Consider the following 18023-nt stretch of genomic DNA (forward strand, 5'->3'; position numbering starts at 1 on the left):
TAATTTTGACTATTGACAGTAAAATATTTATATGTCACCAGGATAGCTATTTGTTACTAAATAAACATATATTTGTGTGTTTAACAATTGAGCATAAATTATATTCTCAAATTAAATAATTTTCTATTAAAAACACGTTATTATATTTTAAGGTAATTTTAAAATATTTATATAAGAAAATAAAAATGAAAAACTAAAAATAATAAAATAAAATATTAAGGTACTTTAAATATATATAAAAGAAAAAGAAATTAAACAATAATAATAAAAACAAAATAATATAAAAGAAATGAAAACAAAATAATATAAAAGAATTAATGTATTTGATTGACGTTTAGTTACAAAAGATCACTGTGTCAGACCCATCATTAATGTAAACTTATTAGTATATTTTATATATTTTTATTTGGCTACAATTAACCCAATGGATTTGTCCCATGAATCCGAAACCTAACCGAATCGGTTAGAGTTTAAAAATATGAACCAAAACTAACCCTAAAAGTTAATCCAACCCAATTCAAATAATTTGGGTTGGGTTGGTCTAGATTGTTGGGTTGAATATACACCCCTAATTTAGAGTATAACAGTAACGTTAAAAAAAATCAAGAATGAGTATATAATTTTATTTAGATTTATATCAATAAATCTCAAATTTTGTAAGGGTAATTTTTGGTTCAAAAAGAAACGGTAAAATTGACCTAATCAAAATTTCATAATTGTGCTTTAAATGCTAATTAGTAAAATAGGAAGACAATGAGTATACAAATCCTTATATGGTAAGTCAATTTTAAATATTATGGTACCTTAATTACCGGACTAATTGCGTTAGGTTAATATCTAATCGTATTTATTTATTACCCATTTTTATGGTTTATTTCATCTTTTTCTTCCATTATCCCGATATTTTTTTATTAATTATTTATTCTTCCAGGAAATTCTCAGTGTTTCCTGAGCAACATAACAATCACTCAGAGTATGACTGGATTTCAAATTCATGGAATGACAGAATGGAATACAACAGTAAATAACAACTGTTTGTGTTCTCAATCAGAAGTGAAACTTGATTGTAGAGGATTTCAAACTACAAAAAGCATCGATCCTTTGATATTAGCCATTACCGACACTGAATGCTTAGTCAACAATGGACTCCCAATCTTCAACTCAACTCCTATTACCTTCACTTATGCACAAAACTCTCAATTCAACTTCAAACTAACCTCTTCTCACATCGCTTGTTCTTAAATTCTTTTATCTTTAATTGCTAGTAACTGAGTCTTGTTGTTCACGTCTTATCATTTAAATTCCACAAAATTTCATATCTATCTCAACTTAAGAACAAGTACACGTTGCCTTGATTTATCCGTTAGAAAGCTTCGACAATTATTATGGATTTTATATGGTTACTTCGACGACTTAAGAAACATGTTTTTTTTAGTAATAGACAATAATTTAAGGATGTTTCTTCGACATTAGAAGCTAAAATAGCTGTTGAAGATGTTGGAAGAGAGAGTAATTATAAAGTTAATTGACTTTTTAATATAAAGTTTGATTTCATCTAAATTGGGTTACGCGGATGGGAGAATAAACAAACCTTCGATAACGACATATTCTAATCACTATAATTTCTTTTTTAAACAATCTATTTATTTATTTAAGGCGGCCCCATTGCTATTTTATTACTTCAAATAACATTTAATATCCATATTTTAAAAATTATCTCAAAATTAATTCACAATATATTACCATTGTAAATAGTTTACCTATAACAATTTTAGTTTAAATATTATCATTAGAATCTCTTTAAAAAAATAATATTATATATATATATATTTTTAATGTCTGTAATTATATTTATATTAAATAGGGTAGGGATGGATTTGGGCGAGAAGGGAACGGAGAATATAATTCCGTTTCCAACCCCATTTATCTAATAAAAAAATAAATATTATCTATCCCGTTTATGATTCTATTTATTTTACGAAAACCCCGAAACAAGACATTTTTTTTGCAATAAATTTAAAAAAATTTCGACCAATATTAAATTAACCATTTATCTATACTTTTAAATTCAATAATTTAATTCATGTTAATTTTTAACCATACTTTAATAACTAAATTATTATAAATTTAATTAAAAAAAATACTGAATTTTAAATGATGATATTGTTTGTGTTACTTTGTTAAAAACGCAACCTTATAAATTTCGAACGAAACATCCTAAGTTAGACTAAGAAATAGTCAAATTAAAACCATCACATCATTACTATGAATTAAAAATATATATTATTAATTTATTATTTAAAAAGTCCCACCAAACACATTCACTTTTGTACAAATAAGACTGGGTTGATTGAATTCCATATATCAACCATAACTATTCAAATATGCTGTCTTGTATTTAAATATATAAATAAATACTATAATTAATTTTATGTAAATATTATCCAATTTAATTGGATTATTGGGAGTTAGTCCCACATTGATTAATTTAGTGGAAGATTATGATATTATAAGTGAGGAATACTATCTCTATTGGTATTAGAGTTATGTCCTAAATTGAGCCCTTACAATAAAATTCTCAATTAATTAATTTTTTTTAATATTTTTTATTTATTAAAAATTTTAAAATATTAGAATAAAATTATTTGGTATGATACTTTCTCAATTATTAAAAAATTGGATTGATTAAACTTTGAAACAAAGGGAAGAATTAAACATAATGTAAACAATTCACATAGAATATCTTTTTGAAATATTAAATACATCTAAACCAAGATATTAATAAGCTATGATTAAATAATTATATGGCCTAATTACTTGAATAATGGGTATACGTAGGTAAGATATATTAGGGGTTTAAAGTGGACCAGGGTTTGAACGGGTCAACGATTGTAGGATATTTATATAGACCTTTGCAAGCTCTTCTGCAAACCATCGATTACTAGAACGGTTCAAAAATGGGTTCGCTGTTACAGAGTAGACAATACCTGCTAATTCTTCTCTGTTTCTTCGTGTTCTTATGGGAATCTCGAACTGCTGAATCAAGAACTCTGTACTACAAATGGGAAGTTAAGTCTGAGTTGAAGTCCCCTGATTGCTTCAAAAAGCTCACTTTGACCATTAATGGCCGATCTCCTGGTCCCACTATCTATGCCCATCAAGGCGACACTGTCATCGTTGAGCTCAAGAACAGCTTTGTTACTGAAAATGTCGCTATCCACTGGCATGGAATCCGACAGGTATTTTGAGTTTCATCTTGTGGGTTTGGTTTGGTTTGGTTTGGTTTTTTTTTTTTTTTTTTTTTTTTTTTTGTTGTAATGTGTTTGGATTTTGTGTTGTAATTGAAGATTGGAACACCTTGGAGCGATGGAACAGAGGGTGTCACTCAATGTCCTGTTTTGCCTGGTGAAACATTCAAATATCAGTTTGTTGTCGACAGGGTGAGTGTTGGATTTGCTGGTTTTTGTTTTTTTTAATGAAGAATTTGGGGTTGAGTTTGTCGAATTTGAAATTTGCAGCCAGGGACTTACTTATACCATGCGCATTACGGCATGCAAAGAGAAGATGGTCTGTATGGATCCATTGTGGTTTGGCTTCCAGAGGGTCAAACAGAGCCGTTCGCCTACGATCATGATCGGAATCTTATACTCACCGATTGGTATCATAAAAGCAGCCATGAACACTCCGCCGGATTGGCTGCCGCCGGCTCTGCCTTCACCTGGGTCGGCGAGCCTGATGTAACCTCAATTTCCCAAATTCCCCTGTTTAATTCGAACTGATTCATTCATTTACTAATGGGTTTTTTTTTTTCTAATTTCTCAGTCGCTTTTGATTCAAGGAAGGGGACGGTTCAATTGCTCTCGGTTGGGAGCTTCTGCTACCTGCAACTCATCCAGCCCGGACTGTGTTCTTTATCCAATCACCGTCGTACCGGGAAGAACTTACCGGTTGAGGGTCTCAAGCCTCACTTCCCTTTCAGCTCTAAGTTTCCAAATTGAGGTAATAATCTTAATTTAATTGCTTGAAATTCTTCAGAAATGGCTGAAACAGAGTGTATTGAAAACAGGGTCACACCATGACAGTGGTTGAAGCAGATGGGCATTACGTCGAGCCATTTCAAGTTAGCAACTTGTTCATATACTCCGGCGAAACATATTCTGTGTTGATTAAAGCCGATCAAAACCCTTCTAGAAACTACTGGATTACAACCAATGTGGTCAGCCGGAACAGCACCACCCCTCTTGGTTTAGCCATTTTCAATTACTACCCAAATCACCAACGTAAATTCCCTCCGACAACACCTCCGGCAGGACCTGCCTGGAATGCGGTTGCACCCCGGTTAGCTCAAAGCCACGCCATCAAAGCCCGACAGGGCTTCATCCACCCGCCGCCAAAAGCTGCTGACAAAGTGATCGTGCTACTCAACACACAAAACACCGTGAACGGACGCCGGCGGTGGTCGTTAAACAACGTGTCGTTCAATATGCCGCACACGCCTTACCTTATTGCATTAAAGAACAATCTTCTCCACACATTCAGCCAGGCGAAACCACCCACTGGTTACGACTTCAAGAACTACAACATTTTTGTTCCGCCGCCCAACCCTGAAGCGACGGTGAGCGACGCCATTTACCGATTGGATTTCAATTCAACGGTGGATATTATTCTACAGAACGCCAACATGATGGCTCTAAACACCAGCGAAACTCATCCTTGGCATTTGCACGGCCATGATTTCTGGGTTTTGGGATACGGCGAAGGAAAATTCGATATGTTTAAGGATCCAAGCAAGTACAATTTGGTGAATCCGATCATGAAGAACACTGTGCCATTGCACCCATTCGGATGGACGGCTTTGAGATTTGTGGCTGACAATCCTGGCGTTTGGGCCTTCCATTGCCATATCGACGCCCATTTCTTCATGGGAATGGGTGTTGTTTTTGAGGAAGGGATCGAAAAGGTTCAGAAATTGCCTACTTCGATCATGGGGTGTGGCGAGAGCAAGAGGTTCATAAGGCCTTAATTTTTTATTTGCCCATATTCTTTAGTTCTAATTTTTAAAAAAATATTAGTTCGATAATTGTAATTGGTATGTGTAATAAAATAAATTAGTGTTGCTTATTATTAAATTTAATTAATTGTTCTATATATGAAAATTTTCGTTTGTGGTTTTAAATATGTGAAGAACTCAAAATCTTATCCAAATGTAATGGGCGATACTCCGCCGCCACTCATTCAAACACTGCCGCAAAGGATCAGACAGAGCACAGTCCGATCATACTGAAATGGCGCTCTCTTCATTAACCTTCACAACCCCAAGAGCTCAGGCTTCCCAAATTTTCAGCCCCAGATTATCTTTCGCCGTTAAACCCACCCCTTCTTCTTCTTCTTCTTCTTCCTCAGTTTCTGCTACTAAGAAGGCAATATCTAATGTGGGCATTGGGGTTCTTGCTGCTTCGGTACTAGCTCTGTCGCCTTTGGATGCCAACGCTACCAGGATTGAATACTATGCGACTGTTGGTGAACCCCTTTGCGAGTTCAGATATGTTCCTTCCGGCCTTGGCTATTGCGACCTTGCCGTGGGATCCGGTGAGGAAGTTCCTTATAATGAGCTTATCAATGTCAGTTCCTAACTTCAATTTTGAAGTTTGTTTCTCGCTTACCATAAAATTGAAATGCTCTTGCATTGCTTTGTTGCAATCGCCAATTCCCTCCAATGCCTACTTTTTGCAATTTGCTAATGAAATGTTCTTCAATTGATAATCGTTTCATAAAATCATACAGGATTTTGTGAATTGTTGTTGGCTTATGTACCTTTTAAATGCAGGTTCACTACACTGCAAGGTTTGCTGATGGGATAGTGTTTGATAGCAGTTACAAGCGAGCTAGACCTCTCACCATGCGCATTGGTGTAGGCAAGGTATTTGATTAAATGTTTTGTACAGTTTCTTAAGGTAGGTTGAAAAGTGTGTACAATTTATTCGAAAGTGAGCAACTACAGCCTTTGGGAGCAATGGAGGAAAGGTCTCGGTTATCAAGATGGGAGGGTACTGAAAATTTTTCTCCTCCCATGCACAAGATTAGGAGTAAGAATGTGAGATCCCACATTGGTTGGAGAGGAGAACGAAACATTCCTTATAAGAGTGTGAAAACCTATCCCTAGTAGATGCATTTTAAAACCGTGAGGCTAACAATGCGCTTGAGCTGTTACAAATGGTATTAGAGCCAGGCACCGAGCGGTGTGCCAGCGAGGACGCTGGGCCCCCAAGGGGGGTGGATTGTGAGATCCCACATCGGTTGGAGAGGAGAACGAAACATTCCTTATAAGAGTGTGGAAATGTCTCCCTAGTAGATGCGTTTTAAAACCGTGAGGTTGACAACGATATGTAACGGGCCAAGGTGGACAATATCTGCTAACGGTGAGCTTGAGCTGTTACAAATGGTATTAGAGCCAAGCACCGAGTGGTGTGCCAGCGAAGACGCTGGGCCCCCAAGGAGGGTGGATTGTGAGATCTCACATCGGTTGGAGAGAAGAACGAAACATTCCTTATAAGAGTGTGGAAACCTCTCTCTAGTAGATGCGTTTTAAAACCGTGAGGCTGACGCGATACGTAACGGCCAAAACAGACAATATCTACTAGGAGTGGGCTTGAGCTGTTACAAAAAAAAACTTACCCATACTTGCAACCAATATGGATGAATAGTTCATTAACTAAAAACTTACCCATACTTGCAACCAATATGGATGAATAGTTCATTAACTGCGTGGCTAACTACACTCATTTCCCTTTGTTGAGTAGTTTGTTAAGTGGGTTTAGTTGCAAAACACAACGTAATATTAGTTAATTTGTGACTGACTGGAAGATTAATATTGATTAGTTTGTGACCAGGTAATAAGAGGATTGGATCAGGGAATATTAGGGGGCGAAGGAGTACCTCCAATGCTAGTAGGTATGTCTACAGGCATAATGAGTAGGATTTTGTGGCTACTTTTACTTCTTATTGGCTTCCAAGAATCATTGCCCCGCTGATTTTGCCTAGGTGGGAAACGTAAACTTAAGATTCCTCCACATTTAGCGTATGGTCCAGAGCCAGCAGGCTGCTTTTCAGGTCGAGTTCTTTAAACCAAACAGCTTTTGTTTTGAGCTTTGGCTATCTAAATCTTCATGAACATGTCTCAAATTGCCTGTGATTCCTTCTTGTAGGAATTATTACTGTAGTTTACTCTTTGGTTAATGCCATTTGTGTTGCCTTTACAGGTGACTGCAATATACCTGGAAATGCAACTCTTGTGTATGATATAAACTTCGTTGGAGTCTACTCCGGAAATAGGAAGTGAACGAAATGATATCCATTTTCCTACAAATTTCTTGTAGATAGACAACACAGAATAAGTGAGTTTCTGACTTTTCTATTATATTCAATCATATAATCCTTCGCGTTGTTAGTTTCTCTTTGAAGTTATACTCACGACACAGCTATTTGAATACATCCCATTTCGTTTTTCTCCCATGTGAAAAAGTAGAACCACACTGATATTTGGGATATGCATGTAACAGCCCAAGGCCACCGTTTGTAAATATAATCCGTTTTGGCCCGTTACGTATCACCATCAGTTTCACGGTTCTAAAACGTGTCTACTAGGGAGAGATTCCACACCCTTATTAGGAATGTTTCGTTCCTCTATCCAACCAATGTGAGATCTCACAATGCATCTCAGATAGGACGTTACCATACTTGCTTCATCCTATATTCATGTGCTTTTTCCCCCTCAGTTAGCTTGCACTTAAGTTGAAGCTAAACAACAGGCAAATTGTGAGATCCCACATTGGTTGGGAGGAGGAGAATGAAACACCCTTTATAAGGGTGTGGAAACCTGTCCCTAGCCAACGCTTTTTAAAAACCTTGAGGGAAAGCCCAAAGAGGACAATATATGCTAGCGGTGGGCCTGGACCGTTACAAATGGTATCAGAGCCAGACACCGGGCGATGTGCCAGTGAGGAGGCTGTTTCCCGAAGGGGGGGGAGTAGACACGAGGTGGTATGCCAGTAGGGACGCTGGGCCCCAAAGGGGGGTGGATTTGGTGGGGTCCCACATTGATTGGAGAAAGGAACGAGTGCCAGCGAGGATGCTGGACGCGAAGGGTGGTGGATTGTGAGATCCCACATCGGTTGGGGAAGAGAACGAAACACCCTTTATAAGGATGTGGAAACCTCTCCCTAGCGTTTTAAAAACCTTGAGGGAAAGTCCGAAAGGGAAAAACTAAAGAGGACAATATCTGCTAGCGATGGGCTTGGGCCGTTACACAAATTAAGTGTACTTCTTTTTGGGTTTTCTAAGGATGTGGAATCCAAGCTCAATCTTAAGGCAGAAAGCTTGGTTTTCTCCAATACCCATCAGGAGGAATGACAGTCCCTTTTAGCTGAAAAACTGAGCCAGGCATGGTTGAAATTGTTCATTCTCAAACAGGATTGAACAAAACATGTATTTGGTGTTCTTATAAAAGCTAATGACTATATTTCCATGCCTGGATACTATTATACTATGTAAAAGCATGTCTCGTTTCTGAGTGGTTTCCTGTCATTAACTTATTCAGATGGAATCTAACAAGCACATTTTGTTTGAACATATTCCCTTTTAAATATGATTGAATTGTCAATGAACACAAAATTAGTACACCAAATCACCCTTGTTTTCTCTCTCTGCTATATCTCTTTATACTACCTTTGGATCCGAGAAAAAGGTTAACGGGAAAAAAAAGGTTCCTAAAGCCAAAAGCAAAGGAAGCAAGGATTCCTTCCTCACGTTGGTGAAGAGAGAGAAGGGAAAGGCAGGCTTCATTTGATCATTTTGTTCTCTGCACTTACCCTTTTACTCTTTTTCTGGGATCAAATTCTGTGTTCAAAATTTTTAGGCTTCTTTTCCAAACCGAAAGTAGATGCAAATACATAGGCTTTCTTCTTCTTCGCAGTTCAATAACTCAATGGTTTCCTGTAAAAGCCCAAACTCCGCTTGTAGATATTATCCATTTTGATCCGTTACGTATCACCGTCATTCTCACGGTTTAAAATGCGTCTGCTAGGGAGAGGTTTCCACACCCTTATAAGAAATGTTTCGTTCCACTCTCCAACCGAGGTGAGATCTCACAATTCACCCCTTGAGGATCCAGCGTCCCTGCTGCCACACTGCCCAGTGTCTGGCTCTAATACCATTTGTAATAGTCCAAACCCACCGCTAGTAGATATTGTCTGTTTTGGCCTGTTATGTATCGCCATTAGCCTCATGATTTTAAAACGCGTCTGTTAGGGAGATGTTTCCACACCCTTATAAGGAATGCTTCATTCCCATTTCCAACCGACATGGGATCTCACAATCCACCCCCCTTGAGGACCCAATGTCCCCGCTGGCACACCGCCCAGTGTCTAGCTTTGATACCATTTGTAACAGCCCAAACCCATCACTAGTAGAAATTATCTGCTTTGGCCTGTTACTATCATCGCCAGTCTCACGATTTTAAAACGTGTATGCTAGGGAGAGGTTTTCACACCCATATAAGGAATGCTTCGTTCTCCTCTCCAACCGAGGTAGGATCCTACATTTTCAGTCTTCTAAACAGTTAATAAACAGGTTGGAATCCTTTTTTAGGTGAAAGAAAGCTGTGGAGAAAACCAAAGTCATCTCACAAACAAGAAATTACCACATCATGCATCCTTCAAACCAACAGATATAAAGTAATCTCTTACATCACTACTAACAACTAACAACCCCAAATGTTCTAATCAGTCATCCCAAGTTGACCCTTTCTCTTCATAAAAGGATTCCACTACAAATTATTGAGCTGATGACAAAAAATAAGCTGAAGAAAGACAGAGAGTGATACAAAACACGAACTTCTTGTACTAGAATTACATGATAGAGCAGGCATTTGGGTTGTCATCGCTGAACATGTTCATGTAAGGGTCCTCATATTTGGTAACAGAAGCAGTAATGGCAGTCTGCTTCACATTTCTAACGTAGCCTGGTGGTGCCTTCTTGTCATAAGCCTGCGCAATGTAAGGCTGCGCCACTAAACTGTAGGGAACATACGGCCATATCTCTGCCTTCTTCCCTGTGGACTTAGCCTTCTTAAGCACCTTGCTTGCTTCAACATACCCTGTAACTGTCACCTTCTGCTGCTTTCTGTTTATCTCCACAGATTTCACCCCTTCAAACACGCCACATTTATTGTTAGTAATCTCTCTTGAAATGGACAAGTTTACAAAGAGAAAACAATAGAAGTGGGATAAAAAAGGGAATTTCTTGAGAAATACCACTGAGTGAAGAGAGGGCATTCTTGACCTTGAGCTCACAGCCATCACAGTCCATTCTTACCTTCAGCTCCACAGTTTGAAGCTGTTTCTTTTTCTTGTGCTTATGGCTACTTCCCACCAAATCTGATAAGTACTCAAGAGTCCCACCAACACCCATTTCACGCTTTAATGGATGAAGTTGAAAACTGAAAGTTACAGAAGCTCACAGGAGGAAAACCCAGAGAAACTTTCAATGTTTGGACAGGGGGGAAGTGAAAAATGATCTGAAAGTTGAGAATTGAGATGTAGAGAAAATGGGAAGGTAAGTTTGGGTGGAAATGATGGATCTTATTAGCTTCCCTTCAAACAAACAAAGTAAAGAGCATTTTGAAAGGCTGTTTTGTGTGTTTCTTGCTCTGGTTTTGAGATGGTTTCATGAAACAGGGGTTGCTTATTATATAGGCGTTTGTGTGAGATTGAAAACAGAGGAAAAGGGGTTGTGCTGTAGTTGTGGCCCCCCAGTCACCAAAAATAATTTGGCTTAGGAAGCTTGGTTTTTGTTGCTTTGGACGTTGAAAAAGGAAACATTTTTAAGATGATGAAGATTTTTATACATTTTTCTCGATGAAGAGGCACTTTTGGCTCCATCCTTAGGAAGATGATTGCCCTTTTTTTAAGTAGAAACTCTTTGAGCTGTCAATGATGGATTATGTGGTCATTTCTCCTTCAACAATGTTTAAAATCCAACAATATAAATGTTTGCCAGAGAAGGAATTTGAATTAGGAGTATATATGAGTAAGAAATATTTTAGAACAATCCAAAATTTTAAGTTGGTTGGTTGGTGGTCGAGCAACCCTAATAGAGTTCACACCTCAACTAAACTTGAATTGGGTTGTTGAGTTATTTTTTATTTATTTAATAAATCTTATTTATCTACCCTGTTATTAATGTCAAATATTATTAATCTTCGTAATCTTAAAAATTTGGTAGGGTTGAGTGGGATTGTAACCCTATTTTCAGGTTGGTAGGATCTACTCGAAAAAAAAATCAACCCATGAACTGATCTAAATTTTCAATTTTTCAAAAATTTTACGCAACCCAAATCGAAAAAATTCGAAGCCAGCTCAATTTTTATGATGTAGATTGAGTAGTCTGAATTAGTAAGTTTTTTGGATCATATAAATATTCATACACTAAATCAATTAATATCTTCGAGTAGTCTGAATTGGTAAGTTTTTTGGATCATATAAATATTCATACACTAAATCAATTAATATCTTCGAATTAATATCTTCGAGGTAGGTGATGGAGCCATAAAATTAGTGATTAAATCAATTAATAATTTAATGAAAAAAAAAAACAAATTAATTTGATGTGAAATGGAGTTGGATGGCTTAAATAACAAGTAACCACAGACAAACCTTCGTTTAAGAAAAAGTAGTCGTCATGTCGTTTTCTGAGCAACACAACACAATTTCAAACAAAAGATATATAAAATTATATTATTATTATTATTATTATTTATTATTATTATTATTAAGATTGTTGTGTTCAGCTGGAGAGGACCCGAGGGAAAGTGGCCGCCCTCCTTCCTTCATCATGTGCATGACCATCTCTCCACTTCTCTAATTTAGGGAGAAAAATTAAATTAATTACCTAATATTTCAAATAATTTAAAAAATAATTTGACCAATTAAATATTGATCATAGAGTTTAATAACTAAATTTATAATTTTAAAAAATAAAAAAAAAATCATAGGAAAGACTAATATGATATATTTTTTTAAAAAGATATTAAGATATTTTGAAAATTGAAATGACTAAAATAATTATTCATCAAAATAACTTGATAATAAAAGGCAATGGATGAGGGGTGGTTTGGCGTTTATGTAAAATGATTAAAAAGCTAATTATTTTTGTATTAGTACAACAAAGTAAATGGGTTTCCTAATTTCCACTTTCTATTTTGCCTTCACAATGTGATGTCCCACATTGGTTGGGGAGGAGAACAAATCCCCCTTTAAAGGGTGTGGAAACCTTCCCCTAGCAGACACGTTTTAAAGCCTTGAAGGGAAGCCCGAAAGGGAAAGCCCAAAGAGGACAATATCTGCTAGCGGTGGATCTGGGTCGTTACAAATGGTATCAGAGCCAGTCACCGGACGATGTGCCGGCCTTCTCGCTGTTCCCCGAAGGGGGGTAGACACGAGGCGGTGTGCCAGTAAGGACGCTGGACCCCAAAGGGGGTGGATTGGGTCGTTACACACATTCTTCTCCAAAAACAACAAATTTAATAAAGTCACTCGATCAAACTAATAATCTTTATACTCATACGCGACTCTTTTAGTTATTATGACTAAACTAATGAATAATTCGGGCTCGCTTGAAAAAAAATAGAAATTGCTCAAAATCAATAAATATATAACATTTAATTTGAAAGTATAATGTTAGGTAAGTTTGGACAATAGAATCAAACATCATATGTATTGACTTAGCTTCATGTAGAATCAAAGAGGCAAACTGAGATTATGCGTGACTACTGAGAGATAAACTAAGATTATACATATTAGATTGGGCCAAAAGGCGCAAAAGCTCACCCGGAGTTGAGTCAAGTTAAGTCGAGTTGATGTGTATGTCACGCACATTTAGGCATGCACCTCGTATTCTTATGGCCCGAAGCCCAAGAGATACTTAGTTCAACCTTTTTCTAAGCCAATTCAGAAGAAGGGAAAGGAAACCCTCAAGTACTGTACAAGAGTGCAAACACCTTATTCTTCCTTAAAGGAAAGCAATAGAACTGAACTAATTTATTCCTTTCTAAAAGTTCATATTAATTTCACAAACTGGATCAAATTTAGGTACACAGAAAAACCAAAAGGAGATTGGAATGAAATAATTTAATGCGATTAATTTAGAGTAATAGTTCCTCCAAAAAGTAGGACATCAAATGGGACAGGACAAGGCCTTGCAAAGAAAAAAGAAACTCTGCCATCCCTATAAAGAGTGGGACCTTCAATGTGAAGATAAGAATATTATTTCATGCAATCAATCCATTGGGACTAAAAAGCTTCAATAAATTCAAATAAATGGTTCCAATTTAATGCATAAATTAACCAGAGAAATAGAAAGAAGGAAGAAAAAGGTGGGTTCACACACAATCTGTCGTGTTGTACTTTTATTTTGAGGGGTTTGGTTTGGTTTGGTTGCTCAAAGGCCACTTTCTTTCTGATTTATTCTTTTCAATGGAACAACTTTTCCAAATGGAAAACCCAACTCTCCCTTCACTACCACCTCTCCAATACACAATTATTGCCTTACATTTAACCCTTCATTCCCATTTTTCATCTCTTTTATTCTTTTCACCCACTTCAAATGTACAACTTTATCCAACTTTGCTGCTACATTATAGCAGTCCCCCCTTTAAAGTTTTGGACATATACCACACATTATACTAACCGACACCGACAGAATAGTTGTTCGTCGATGTCGTATAGTGGTTTTGTTAGTTCAAAAAATGAGGTGGAGGTGGGGTTGTAGAAGACCTCAATCCTTCAATCAGGATAAGATACTAGAGAACTATATTAAGTTCGGAGAAGATTGTGTTTGACAGGCTGAGCTGAAAGATTAAGGTATCCCAACCAAATAGGCTATAAGGACATGAAAGTAAAAATAATATGCTTGGCCCTAAATTACGTAGACAATCATTGAGAATATTGTTTAGTATTGCACAAGAACATTCTCTGATGAGAAAACTCAAGATTATGAGATTTGATCTAGAGAATCTCATGTCATGACTAGCAATTTTTAAATTGCATAAACAAATAATAAAAGGTCAACTTAAGCAGTACAACTACGGTAATATATATTAGAAAAGAAAAACATATAGATAGAAGAATGTATAGGTTCAGTCCCCCACTGAATGGCCTATATAGTGCCCAAAAAATACCAAAAAAAGAAGAAAAATGCCATTGATGCAACTTGCAAGGACACAGAAGATTTACATGTCCTTGCCGGGGGGAAGCTATAATGGGACGACCTTCATTTACATGTAAAACTTAGACACGCTCAGAATCTATATCACACGCAAGTAGAAACAAGGTAGAGTACCAGAAGAAGCAGGTGCAGCAATCTGACCGTATAAAAGCAGGATGGGATGAAGCAAGGGGTGGCAGCTGATGGTTTAGAAGGAGCCCTTCCAGCTACGGCAGGAGCCACCGCATGCCCCCCTGAAACACTCTGCTGTTCGTTGGCTGGTAATGGGTTTGGCGGCGTTTCTTTTGAAGGAGCAAGGGGCATTTTCTTTTCGTTACTGAGATCTTGACCTGTGATAAAAGGGGGAGAGTGATAGTGGTAAACCCAAAGAAGACTCATCTCCAAGAGACCAATTCAACTTTAAGTACTAGGAGCCAGAAATCTTACAGTTTGCACGTGACCAACTCAACTTAAGGTTTTCCCTATCAAATACCATCCTGTATCCAGTCATGTAATTTTCTGCACCAGACGGGGTTTTCAAGATTAGCACTTCCATTAGACGGTATACAACTTACTACGCATATAGCACAAATTATAAGCAGACATTGTGAGCTTACGTCCCAGTATCCCGATATCTCCATCAGTAGGTAGTATAGCAAAACAAAATCCAGCTAACCCCTGTATCCATAGTAATATTTTAGTATCACAACAGGTACTATTTCCTTGTTCTACTTACTTGACTCGTGCAATAATGAAATTTCAAAAATAGAAACATAAGCGATGCATAACATGTGATTTACTTGACAGTTAGAACTAGAAAGTAACAGGTAATCTGTATCAACGAAGAAGGAACACATTATCTTGACGGTTCAAACACATTCCTTTCTTCTTATATTGTTTTAGTTGTTCTTATTCTTCATTTCCTTGGGGGCTCTTTTTTCTTGGATATCAAGAAGACATCAACTTAACTACTATGATTCAAAATTTGACGTTTAAGGATACTTTAATGCTAGTGGAATCTATTCAACTAATGGCTAATTATGATAATTCAAACAAGTCAGAACCTTTATTGGGAACAACAAATCTTAGAAGTAAACTTCGTCTACCTGATCGCCATAGATAGGAAAAACAGGATCATGAACTACAAAGCTATTGTTTAGTGGGAACAACAACGTCACAGACGGAACCTTTGGCATTGCATCTGCACTGTTGGAAAAAAGAAAAACTATAATATTAACATTACACATGCACAAAGTAGGGAGATACAAGGGGAAAAGGGTTTTAAAGGTTTTCCATCTCATTGATGTCACCTGATCTTATAGCAATACTTCCAAGGATAACCTTTGAAGGTGACGGTGCTTGTAGTGTTTAACCTTTTATCGAACTGTCAAAAGGAGAAATGGTTAAAGGACAAACGAACTATAAATACAAGGCTCATCTCCAGAAAGAACATACCTCCATCACAACATTTTCATATACTTCCTCAGGGAGATACGTAAACGAGGTTCCACTATCAATTAATGCTTTAAAACTTGTCTGCTTGAGACACGAATTCCCGATACAACATGCTTCCACTCCGACGATATAGGCTTCACTGAGGGGTTCGGGTACGAAAAAGACTTCAGCCAACAAATATAGCAAACCATGATCATAAACATGAAAATAATTGAGTATGGTAATTACTATTTCCCGTCTAACAACACAAATGAAGTCATTTGTTGACTAGCTGGTCCCTCGTCCCCAAAAAAGATTCTGCCAGATCCATCCTCATTAAAACACAGTGAGAAAGAGTTCTGTACTAATCCTTCTTTAGCAAGGGAACTAAGAACAGAAATTTCTCCAAGCCCCAATCCAAAAAGACCATCTGGAGCCACTCCACTTAGATAACCGCCACTTTGTTTCATACCACATCTGTATTAGAGAGCAAGAAGGGCAATATAAATATAGCAAACAATTAGAACTACAAATATATGATTAATGGGCCATACCCTAAAACGACCGGAGCCTGAATCGTACAATTAGATGAATTCTCACAACCGGATGAAAGATGCAATACATCCTGAATCAGTAATCCAGAACTTGAAGTATTTTCAGTTAAGTAGTCAATAACATAAGGACATGACTGCTTCGGACTTTGGCAGCTTTGGCCTGACTCGCACAAATTATGGCTGCAAGATATATGCTTGCTCGTGCTTGAACTGGATGGGCGGTATTCATTGAGATCTTTATCCTGCATTATAAATGCTCCAAACATGAGGGAGGAGCAGGAGCACCTGCCAATCAATCATCGGAAATAAGTGCTAAACTTGCTGTCTTATTAAAAAGACTTCACAATCCGCTAACACATTTACGCTAACAATGAGTTAGCCTCTTTAGGTGCCGAATACGTAGTCTTCCATACCCATCTCCTCTTGAGGATTTTTTTTCCCCGTTGGAACCGACCATGCCTTCTTTTGACAAAAAAGCACGACAAATTTTTGAATTCCAGAACACAATTTGGCATGCATGACCTTCTCTCTAACGGAAACGAAAAGGCAATATGCTTGGCGATAAAGCATAGGTCGTGGATTAGAAGTAATTAATGCCTATGTAGAAAGAACAGATTCCGAAAAGCAGGCCTACCAGACTGCCATAGTAACTTGCAGACAAAGGAGCACATTGTATGCAATCACAAGGAACCCAAAGCAGATCACTCCCGGCATCCAATGCAACCAGAAATGAAACACTTGGCGTCCCGATGTCGATCCAGGCGTAATGCAACCTAAAAGAGGTAAATAACAAATTGATTCATCAGGTGCATAAATCATACCACAAGACAAAATTTTCAGATAAAGGTGCGACTATGCAAAAGGCTATTAGTGAGGTGGGGATTTCTTATTTTATTTTAAGGGGGGGATGGGGATTACTCAAAGGAAAAAGGTTTGCAGATAAATCATGGTGTAAGAGGAAAAACAGACAGAAAAGGATATTCAAAACAGAAGAACAAAGTATTGCAAGAACAGGGTAGGCAAAAAAGAAAAAAGGAGAAGGTAGATTAGTGGTGACCAGCCAAAGTCATTCCCCAGTGCAATGGTTTTGCTGCCTTCAGACGGGAAAAGCAACTGAAACCGAGAGCCAAGCTTCATCTTCTGCCTCTGGAAGTCACCGCTCACAAGCTCCTGATAATACTCCATGCTCCCTTTCTCAGGCCACGAGACTCGTACACTCGTATTCGTACTCCTTGAAACCCTAAGCGCCTTCATCTCCTCAGAGAACCGGTGAAGTATTCTCGATGTAAACGCAATCGACATAGCCTGGTGAGCGGAAATCATCATCAGCAGGACCAAAACCAGATTCCGAAGCGACATTGCAACCAATCCTCAAAGGACGAACGAAGCAGCTCGAAGTCGAGATCTGGAGCTTCAGAAGAAACTGCCAACAATTCAGACCCTCAATTTCCGCCCGGGACCAAAATGAGAAACAGAAACAGAAAGCTTTCGAGTTTACAGACCGCCGAAATTATGGAGGAGAGATCACAGAAACCGACGAGTTCAGCCGGAAGTTAGGAAGAAGAAGAGTTGTGAAGTGTAAAGAAGAAGCAGACAGAGAGACTGAGATAAATAGAAGAGGGGGAAAGAAAAAGGATGGCGACGAGGATGACGGAGCGTGGGTGTATTCACGCGCGAAAAGGCGCGTGTTTTGTACTAATTCCTTTTCCCTGTGTGCGCGCCCGTAAGAAAGGTTGTCGTTTTCTTTTGCGCCGTTGGACACATTTCTTTTTGCTC

General features: G+C 37.7%; 5 protein-coding genes across 7 annotated transcripts; 3 read left to right on the forward strand and 2 right to left on the reverse strand.

Annotated features, from left to right (window-relative positions):
• The first annotated feature begins 753 nt into the window (after window positions 1-753).
• Window positions 754-1242, forward strand: LOC147786718 (protein TAPETUM DETERMINANT 1-like). The gene is made up of 2 exons (XM_087120244.1): window positions 754-757; window positions 932-1242. Exons 1-2 carry the CDS (start codon window positions 754-756, stop codon window positions 1240-1242), a joined length of 315 nt encoding a protein of 104 aa, XP_086976370.1.
• A 1677-nt stretch (window positions 1243-2919) lies between these two features.
• On the forward strand, window positions 2920-5134 carry LOC111781996 (Cupredoxin superfamily protein). The gene is made up of 5 exons (XM_023662752.2): window positions 2920-3239; window positions 3348-3440; window positions 3519-3737; window positions 3823-3999; window positions 4067-5134. The coding sequence occupies exons 1-5, from the start codon at window positions 2958-2960 to the stop codon at window positions 5021-5023; spliced, it is 1728 nt and encodes a 575-aa protein (XP_023518520.2). The 5' UTR covers window positions 2920-2957; the 3' UTR covers window positions 5024-5134.
• A 39-nt stretch (window positions 5135-5173) lies between these two features.
• PNSL4 (FK506-binding protein 16-2) lies at window positions 5174-7512 on the forward strand. The gene is made up of 5 exons (XM_023661688.2): window positions 5174-5621; window positions 5828-5920; window positions 6891-6951; window positions 7042-7110; window positions 7260-7512. The coding sequence occupies exons 1-5, from the start codon at window positions 5286-5288 to the stop codon at window positions 7337-7339; spliced, it is 639 nt and encodes a 212-aa protein (XP_023517456.2). The 5' UTR covers window positions 5174-5285; the 3' UTR covers window positions 7340-7512.
• A 2172-nt stretch (window positions 7513-9684) lies between these two features.
• Window positions 9685-10642, reverse strand: LOC111781358 (heavy metal-associated isoprenylated plant protein 23). Its single transcript, XM_023661900.2, has 2 exons — window positions 10311-10642; window positions 9685-10204 (listed from the first exon to the last, which is right to left on the reverse strand). Exons 1-2 carry the CDS (start codon window positions 10465-10467, stop codon window positions 9906-9908), a joined length of 456 nt encoding a protein of 151 aa, XP_023517668.2. The 5' UTR covers window positions 10468-10642; the 3' UTR covers window positions 9685-9905.
• A 3482-nt stretch (window positions 10643-14124) lies between these two features.
• On the reverse strand, window positions 14125-17882 carry LOC111781359 (aspartic proteinase-like protein 1). Of its 3 annotated transcripts, none has more exons than XM_023661901.2 (10): window positions 17305-17866; window positions 16882-17020; window positions 16248-16489; window positions 15943-16170; window positions 15715-15853; window positions 15570-15643; window positions 15366-15465; window positions 14877-14937; window positions 14707-14778; window positions 14125-14609 (listed from the first exon to the last, which is right to left on the reverse strand). In XM_023661901.2, the coding sequence occupies exons 1-10, from the start codon at window positions 17604-17606 to the stop codon at window positions 14365-14367; spliced, it is 1602 nt and encodes a 533-aa protein (XP_023517669.2). In that variant the 5' UTR covers window positions 17607-17866; the 3' UTR covers window positions 14125-14364. The 3 variants fall into 3 exon arrangements, with proteins under 3 accessions (XP_023517669.2, XP_023517671.2, XP_023517672.2); XM_023661903.2 differs by having other exon boundaries at window positions 16248-16532; window positions 17305-17470; XM_023661904.2 differs by having other exon boundaries at window positions 14468-14609; window positions 14864-14937; window positions 17305-17882.
• Window positions 17883-18023: the final 141 nt, after the last annotated feature.

Source organism: Cucurbita pepo, chromosome 19, assembly GCF_057944985.1.
Source record: "Cucurbita pepo subsp. pepo isolate OVF chromosome 19, ASM5794498v1, whole genome shotgun sequence".
NCBI lineage: Eukaryota > Viridiplantae > Streptophyta > Magnoliopsida > Cucurbitales > Cucurbitaceae > Cucurbita > Cucurbita pepo.